Source organism: Xenopus tropicalis, chromosome 2, assembly GCF_000004195.4.
Source record: "Xenopus tropicalis strain Nigerian chromosome 2, UCB_Xtro_10.0, whole genome shotgun sequence".
NCBI lineage: Eukaryota > Metazoa > Chordata > Amphibia > Anura > Pipidae > Xenopus > Xenopus tropicalis.
In genome coordinates, this window is record NC_030678.2 from 69,176,513 (window position 1) to 69,186,071 (window position 9,559).

A 9,559-nucleotide genomic window follows, 5' to 3' on the forward strand; every position below is an offset into this window, starting at 1 on the left:
ATTTTGCGACTTTTTCGTATTTTTTGCGATTTTTTTCGGCGTCTTTACAAATTTTTCGTTACCAATACGATTTTTGCGCAAAAACGCGAGTTTTTCGTAGCCATTACGAAAGTTGCGTAAAATCGCCCGATTTTTCCGTAGCGTTAAAATTTACGCGAAAAGTTGTGCCTTTTTCGTAGCGTTAAAACTTAAAAGGTGCGAAGTTTCGCGTAAGTTTTAACGCTACGAAAAAATCGCAACTTTTTGTGCAAGTTTTAACGCTACGAAAAATCGCCAGATTTTACGCAACTTTCGTAATGGCTACAAAAAACTCGTGTTTTTATGCAAAAATCGTATTGGTAACGAAAAATTCGTAAAGACGCCGAAAAAATCGCAAAATACCGATCATTACGAAAAGAACGCAATCGGACTCATTTCGACCCGTTCGTGGGTTAGTAAATGTGCCCCTTAGTATGTTACAGAATGTTTGGGGTTTTTTTTGTTTTTTTTTTTTTTTTTTAAATATTTGACTTTATTTTCTACATCTTTTCAGCTTTCAAATGGGGGTTACTGACCCAAGCAGCTAAAAAACTATTGCTCTGTGAGCTTAAAATGTTTTAATTATTGCACCTTATTATTGCAATCTTTATCTTTTTAATCATATTTATTTATATTTTTATTCAGTCTTCTATTTATATTCAAGTTTATCATTCAAACTGCTGCCTGGTTCTAAGGTAATGAAGCAATCAGATGTGATAGGGACCTTAGTCTGTAAGCTATACTGGGGCATGGATTGATGTGAATATAATCTCTGTAAAGCACTGCAAAATATGTTTGCACTATATTAATACCAGGAAACAATATTAGGATCCACTTCCTGTAGATAGATGCATGCTTTGCAGGCCATTCAAGCTCTTTCTAAGTTTGTATTTGAAGCCCATGCCAGACGGATTGTGAGTCAGTATGCCCTTCGGGTAAGCACCTCCTTCATTTTCTTTTTTGCTTTGATTCTATTGAATAGATGCTAGACGTGCCCTTGGCTCAAGCTAGGTGTTGGCATGTGACGGCTAGAGAATCACATAGTTACAATGGTACATCAGGAGCTGTCCCTCTAACTGTGAAAAAATCACTTTGTTTAGTCTAAGGGTGAAGAGAGTTGTTGCCAGAAATAAGCTGAACCACAGTATACAAGAGTTACTTCTTTAATAGTGACTGTTATACTTGATAGATGATGGTCAAATAAAAGTACTGGTAATGGGGCACAATAGAACTTAAGCTTGAAAAAAAAAAGCAAGCAGCTTCTCGCATGAGCAATAAGACTGTGACACAATTTAATAGGTAGGGCGCAGAGAGACACAGGGCAGGGTTAAGTCAGGCAGGGAGACAAGAGAAAGGGACTTGGGTTGACAAACTGTACAATCTTCAGTTTTAGGCTAAAAAGCAAAACTACCCTGCATTCCCAGAATTTAAACCAGATCTACAGGTTTTAGTCAGGGCTGCTCTGTTCCAGGCTGTTATGGCTACACAAAAGGTTTTTGGCATTTATACATGCAAAATCATGTTAACAATGATAGTTTAGCTATTTAATAGGAAAAATGTATGTATAGACACCATTAAAAGAACTGAAAATGTTATTAACATTTATTGAGTTTGTGAAATGGTGTTATTTTCTTAATTTGTGGATTAGGGTTTAACCGCAAATAAATAATTTGGTTGTCAAAGGATTTATTAAAAAGCTAAAAGAAAAGCTGCTGGAGTAGCGATCAGTAATTCTGTAAGTCCATTCTAAAACTATATTCTTTGTCTATCTTTTTCAGAGTGTGCATGGGTCTTACCCTTTTGGAGAATCTTAAGAGGAACTTTTATCCCATCCACAGTTCTTTTTTCGTCCCACAGAAACAGGATGGTCTTCACTATGCTATACCTGCTGAAGATAATGCGAGGGAAATATATATTTTTGTTGGATGCTCTTAATATAAGTGAACATTTTGTGATGATTAGGGTAGTAAAGTTTTCAACCAAAAGAGACTCTCCCCTGCAGCCTTAATTTGTTTGTCCCTGCTTCCTTCCCATTTAAATTTTTCCACTTGGATGATAGCAGTTATAAATGATGAACTTGCAACTATAGTAAACGAGCAGCTCCTTAGACAAAATTTACTGGGTCATTTAAAATAAATATTTCCTTAGTGTTATCTGCATGTTGTAAAATCCTGTAATCTTTTAATTTCCTTTAGCGTTATAGTCTGTTCTCAAAGGATTTCATAAAGTGGCACTGTTAAGTCTAAATCAGTATATGTATATAGATGGTCCATTAAGCAATGGACAGATCTACTATAATTTTTTTCTGATGAAAAATAACTTTTCAGCGCCTCAATTTATTTCAAGAAAGAAAGTAAAATTTTCAATGTTACTTCACTTCTAGTGACCCAAGTTATGCTGGGAATTGTAGAATCAACAGTATGTGTTTAAAATGCTCCACTTAACCAGATAATGTAATAATAATACCTAAAGGTGATGTTAAGGGAAATATATAATTTTGCCAAATGTAATGTAAATGTAGTTTTAAGCAAAGATAATAACAAAATAACTAATTCTTTTTTTCACACAACACTCCTTTCATTTGTGCACTCAAGAATTAACTCAACTTGCAGCTTTTTGCACTGGTGCTGTCATATAACCACACAATGAGAGCCTGAAAACAGCAATGATTTCAGTATGCACAACTCAAAGAAAGTGTGAAGAGTTACACAACATGGTCTAGAGAACATCGAGCTCCAACGTGCAACATTCAAGGAAGAAACTACACCATGAGTGTGGTGAGCTCCGCTTGTGGTATACCCCTGAACAATGCCAGTCTCTATAATGAAATATTGCATAAAATAGCTTATATGTAAAACCCTGCTTTACCCCCTTTTCATAAACCATTTTCATAAAAATAATATACTTTTTTTAGTTATCCTAAATAGAAAATTGCCATTTTAAGTAACGAGGGCAGTCTCCTGTAATCATATGATTTATAGTGCACGCAAACAAACCCAAGGCACACACATGTTAGGTCACATCAGCCAATTATTCTGTCTTTTGCTCCCATACATCTTCCTGTTAAAGTTAGATCTGCATTATATATTCCAGTTTGGTAAGATTATTTAATAGGCCACTAGGATATAGGATATAAACTATATGTTGGTTCATTTTGGGAGTATAGTTTTCCTATAATTTATATTTAAAAATTGCTTAGATTTACAATTTCTTTAATTAATTTTGCTTTTAATTTATATCCCCTTTAAAGAAAAAAAAGAGACACTATTACAGCAGATTTAGTGCATTTATTTTACATATTGCATATTCCATTACTCTTAAATTTTCAATTTTTAAGTGGGATTTCTGGTGAAAAAATACCAATTGTTATGCCTAGGGATTCCAGATCATACTTTTATAACTAGACCCCAGTAAGATCCCAATGCTGCATGGCTATTGAGCAATCCTATTGCATACATTTCTACTAAAAAAATTAATCAGCCAAGCATTGTGTGTGTATTTGTGTATATCATTTTTAGCTAGGGGACATTATTAAAATACATTATTAAAATGCATTGTATTGTGCTTGCTGCATTGAGTGTAAGTCACAGCATGCACAATATATTCATACAAGATATTTTAAAAAGTCAGTATAAGTAAAGTAAAATGTTACCTGCAAATATCAATGTCACTTTAAAGTACATGGAAAATAACGATCCCTTTATTTAAAGATATGATCTGCAAAATGTGTGCTGTGAGAAAGGGCTGTTGCTTTAATTAAGAAAAATCCCTCTTCTGCATTTTAAATTTTAACCAGGACCTAATGCAAACAAACTAACCTTTAGTTGACAATTTTTTATTTCATTTCCCCTGGGAAAACTGATATAATATATCTCTTACTGTAAGAGTGAAAAAATATTTTAAAAATAGTTTTTAAACTACTCCTATTTTTATTAACTAATAACTATAATTCTACTTTCTATAATCTCCTTTCAACCACAATCACCCTCTTCATTGACTAATGCTAATTTAGGCTTACTGTGGTAGGCTTGTTTTCAAGCTTAATAGCTGTAAAGAGGTAATACAACAACAAAAATAATGTTCCAGTTAGCGTGAATACTTGGAAACACTGGTTTTGGCTTTTAATTTTTTACTTTTTGGGAGGCAATGCCTCCAGCAATTAAATTCTGGATTTTTTGGTTTGAAAATAACTTTAACAATATTTATTTTATATAAAAATGAACTTATCATTTATAAACAGTGTTTACTATAGGGAAAGCCTACTGTAGAGAAACTCTTTTTCCTACATACTGTTTTTAGCTCAAAGGGATTCTGTCATGATTTTATGGTGAACTTTTTATTTCTAAATTACACTATTTACATAGCGATGTGTAGGCAGCCATCTCAGTGCATTGTGCCTGATTCTAAGCATTTAGAAGGAGCCAGTGCTACACATTACAACTGCTTTCAGATAACCTATTGTTTCTCCTACTCCCATGTAACTGAAGGAGTCCCTAGCCAGACTTTGATTTTTTACTATTGAGTGCTATTCACATAAATAACATATATATTTTAGCAATACAGGTGTCAGGTAGCTGCTATTTTGCTACCTTCCCATTTTTCAGCTGATTGGTTCTGGAGAGGAAAGGGAGGGGGTGATGTCACTCCAACTTGCAGTGCAACAGTAAAGTGTGACTGAAGTTCATAAAAGCACAAGTCACATGGTTGTGGCTACATTGGAAATGAAGAATGTGGCTAGCCCCATGTGAGATTTCAAAATTAAATATTAAAAAAATCTGTTTGCGCTTTTGAAAAATAGATTTAAATGCAGGATTCTGCTGGAGGAGCTCTATTAAATGATGCATTTTTGGGGGGCAAAACATTTTTCCCATGGCAGTGTTCCCTTAAAATAACATCTACATCTCTTTGTATCAGAACATTTCCAACAAGTACAGCTGGTTATAGAACCAAAGATATAAAATCCTATTTGCATAACATCAAATAATTTTGACATTTAGGTATATATGCTATTTACCACTCGTACACAAAAACAGTTGTCTTGACACTTGGCTACAAGATTAAGAACTGCTATTACATGTATAGTTCCTGATGCTACATAACCTTCCCTCCTGTCAAGTAATTCTCATACAGCTAATGATTCTGTCCACTGCAGTGCTATCTGGTTTTAGTTATAGAACCAGAAAGGGAAGTTGGAATTTGTACCGATTTTATTATTGTTTTTGATCTCTATTACCATCACATCTAATGCTTTATTTAGAACAAATTCCCAAAAGGCAAAACAAAAACTTGAGTTTATGCCAATTTGGCACAGAAAGCTCTTTGTTTCCCATTTTTTATGGTGTGAAAGTTTAGTAGATAAGATGTGTGTTTGGTGCATGCATGAGATGAGTGCAGAGTGCTTGGTGTTGGGTGGGGGGGGGAAGCTTAAAAAATTGAAAATGAAAACATTTGAAATGGAGGAATATTTTCCTTAATGTATAAAGAAAATTTCTATCAATAAATTAACTTGGAAAATGTATTTGAATTCAAGCGTTTATTTGTGTAATTTGTGTCATACTATTTATATCCTTTGTGTGTTTGTATCATACCTCCCAACATTTGAAAAATGCAGAGGGACAAAAGAAGATGCCTGCGCACAGGGCGGTGAAATTTTTCTTACATCCATTTTGTGACAACACCCCCTAAATACCACTCCAATTGTAAAAAACTTGGCAGGTTATGTAAAGTTTGAGCACATTTTGGGGGTTTTGGGGTCGTTTTATGTGTTATTACAGTTTTGCTAATGAAGCTGAAATTGCCCTTTAAGCTGCATGTCTCAGTTTCCCCAAGATAATTAGTTACAATTGTATCTAAGTGCAGGTATTGACTATTGAGTTTTCTAGGCTTTCTACCAAAAGCCTACTTATTTAATTAAGCTTGAGAAGCTTTGTATCTTAGTGTTCAGTGCAGGAGATCAAAGGGAAAGAGGGACTTTGCACTTGTCAACACTTAGGGGCTGATTTACTAACCCACGAATCCGACCCGAATTGGAAAAGTTCCGACTTGAAAACGAACATTTTGCGACTTTTTCGTATGTTTTGCGATTTTTTCGGCGTCTTTACGAATTTTTCGTTACCAACACGATTTTTGCGTAAAAACGCGAGTTTTTCGTAGCCTTTACGAAAGTTGCGTAAAATCTTGCGATTTTTCCGTAGCGTTAAAACTTACGCGAAAAGTTGTGCCTTTTTCGTAGCGTTAAAACTTAAAAGGTGCGAAGTTTCGCGTAAGTTTTAACGCTACGAAAAAAGCGCAACTTTTTGCGCAAGTTTTAACGCTACGAAAAATCGCAAGATTTTACGCAACTTTCGTAATGGCTACGAAAAACTCGCGTTTTTACGCAAAAATCGTATTGGTAACGAAAAATTCGTAAAGACGCAGAAAAAATCGCAAAAAATACGAAAAAATCGCAAAATACCGATCTTTACGAAAAAAACGCAATCGGACTCATTTCGACCCGTTCGTGGGTTAGTAAATCAGCCCCTTAACCTCAGTGAAAAGTTATGCACTTTGGTAGAAATAATATAAACACAAGTTATACACTAAATGGTAGTGTGTTGGGGGTATCCTTACTTCAAAAGGATCTGGGGATTTTTGTAGGTAATTCCAAGCAGTGCCATTCAGTGGCTTTTTTTTATATAAAAAAGGCCATTGACTCAAGGGATGAAAACATCATTTTGCCTCTTTATAGGTCTCACCTTGAGTATGCAGTGCAGTTTTGGGCTTCAGTCCTTAAGAAGGATATTAATGAGCTGAAGAGAGTGCAGAGATGTGCAACTAAACTGGTAAAGGGGATTGAAGATTTAAACTATGAGGTTAGACTGTCAGGGTTGGGGTTGTTTTCTCTGGGGAAAAAAGGCGCTTGCGAGGGGACATGATTACTCTGTACAAGTACATTAGAGGGGATTACAGACAGGGGCTGTACTTTTTTTTTTCAATAAAAACGATCAGCGCTCCAAAGGCCACTCCTTTAGATTAGAGGAACTGAACTTTCATTTGAAGCCGTGTTGGTGGGTTTTCACGGTGAGGGCAGTGAAGTTGGGGAATGCCCTCCCTAGTGATGATGTGATGGCAGATTTTGTTAATGCCTTTAACCTTTTTACTACCAGCCGTTTTGGTCAAAGCGGAACTTGTATTGCCAGACAGTTTTTGAACATTTTGCACTGTTTCACTTTAGGGGTCTTTCCTCTGGGGGACTTTTAGTTTACCCAGGAAAACAATATATTGTTTTTTTTTCAGGGCAAACCAAGTTTTCAAAATATGGTAGAATTTTTGTGTAATTCCAATTCTGTAACAAGATATGGGCCTCTAAATGTCTAAAAATGAAAAAAAAAAATCATATTTTCCATAATATAAACACACATACAAGAAACAAAAATTATATTATGCACAAATATACAACTGATATACAACTGATTTGGAAAGTCCCATGTCTCCTGAACATGCCAATACCAATTATATATAGTTTTATGGAGATTTCTCACTTATGTAGGTCAAAAACTCCCAGCAGTACACTACCAAATTTCCAAAGCACTGCTTCAGAAAGCTGCATACTAGATTTCAAGGACAGAAATTCCATTAACAGAAGGTTTATCCCAGAAAATTGTACAATTTTGGAAAGAACAGATTCTATCGGTCTACTCCAAGCTATCAAGTCACAATGCTTTCCTAAAGTTATTGGTTTTTATCAAAATTTGTGAAATTTTTAAAAAATCTCTTCAAAGTTTCCAGTCTATAGTATCTTATATCCTACAGGTCATAAAGTAACCAAATAAAACACCCAAAATATGAATGCCAGGGGTCCACTGAACAGTTTGATGCCCAATATGTATAGGTTTACCTAAGTATGTGGCATGTAGGGGCCCCAATGCGAACATACCCCCATATGATCTATCATTTCTGTCATTTCCACTCCAGCAAAATCAACACATTTACATCATTATATGTGGGATAAAGCTAGTAAAAAGTACGCTCACCCCAGAAAACCATATATTTTTGGAAAGTACACATTCCCCCAAATCTCCCACATAGCATTAGGTACCAAGATAAAACACCCTAAATTTGGACGCCAGGGGTCCACTGAACAATTTGATGCCAAATATGTATAATGCTAAAAAAAAAAGTACACTCACCCCAGAAAGCCATATATTTTTGGAAAGTACACATTCCCCCAAATCTATAATGGGTAAACATTTCCTTTTGTTCCAAAGTACCAAGCTGTAAAGCTTTCCTAAGTTTGCAGATTTTTATGACATTTCAGAAAATCGCATAAAAATGGTGCAGTTTGCTGCATTTATCTCTCACAATTTCTTGATAAAGATCAGATAAAGGCAAATCACCCCAAATAGGAACACCTAAGGTCTACTGAACAGTTTGGTATATCTATGCATATTGGGCATCAAAGTCTGTGGTATATACTGACCCCAAAATGAAAATAGCGCATATGGATTTCTTGCCTGCCAACTCAGCTTTTGCATACAGAGCCCCCTGTCAACGTATTATGTGCCGTAACCAGGGCCGCCATCAGGGGGGCACAGGGGGGACAGTTGTCCCGGGCCCGGGCGTTTAAAGGGGGCCCGGCCGAGCTCTGTTACTGTTATTGCTGGTATCCGCTTTGATGTCCCGAACTCCCTGCTGCGTGTGCGCTTTTATAAGGTTGCGCCCTGTGCGTACTGACGTCACACGCACGGGGCGCAACCCTATAAAAGCGCACATGTAGCGGCGAGTTCGGGACATCACAGCGGATACCAGCAATAACAGTAACAGGGCCCGGCCCCCTTTAAACGCCCGGGCCCTGGACAACTGTCGCAGGGGAGTAGGAGCCGGAGGATGCAAAAAGATGCTGGCAGCGGGGGGGGGGGGGGGAGGAGAAGGTGGAGGATGTATGGGGGGGAAGGTGGAGGATGTTTGGGGGGGAGGGGCTGCGGGGAAGGTGGAGGATGTTTGGGGGGGGGGCTGGGGGAAGGTGGAGGATGTTTGGGGGGGGGGCTGGGGGGAAGGTGGAGGATGTTTGGAGGGGGGGGCGCTGGGGGGAAGGTGGAGGATGTTTGGAGGGGGGCTGGGGGGAAGGTGGAGGATGTTTGGGGGGGGGCTGGGGGGAAGGTGGAGGATGTTGGGGGGGCCCTGGGGGAAGGTGGAGGATGCTTGAGGGGACCCTGGGGGAAGGTGGAGGATGCTTGGGGGGGCCCCTGAAGGAAGCAGCAGGATGCTTGGGGGACCCTGGAAGAAGCAGGAGGATTCTGTGGGGGTGGGGGTGGTGGTCGGGGGGAGCGGCAAGAAGCAGCGGAGAGTGGGCCATTGTATGGAGTCACTGGGGGAGGACCACCAATGTTTTAGGGGGCCCTGGGCAGGCTAGCAATGTTTTAGTGGCACTGGCTCTAATGCAAAACGTAATCCTTGGCCACAAATGTTTTAGGGGGGCCCTGGCTACCAAGGTTTTAGTGGGCCCTCGCTACCAATGCCTGTGTGTCCCTTGTATTGATGGGAGGGGCCATTGGGGGTGTGG

At 38.1% G+C, this 9,559-nt stretch overlaps 1 protein-coding gene across 1 annotated transcript in view; it reads left to right on the forward strand.

Moving 5' to 3' along the window:
- Positions 1 to 5,534, forward strand: part of ilrun (lipid regulator with UBA-like and NBR1-like domains) — a 46,342-nt gene extending 40,808 nt beyond the window's left edge. The window contains exon 5 of the mRNA NM_001126074.1: positions 1,797 to 5,534. Within this exon, the coding sequence (NP_001119546.1) occupies positions 1,797 to 1,832 (36 nt within the window). The 3' untranslated portion in view covers positions 1,833 to 5,534. The remainder of the gene's footprint in view (positions 1 to 1,796) is intronic.
- Positions 5,535 to 9,559: the final 4,025 nt, after the last annotated feature.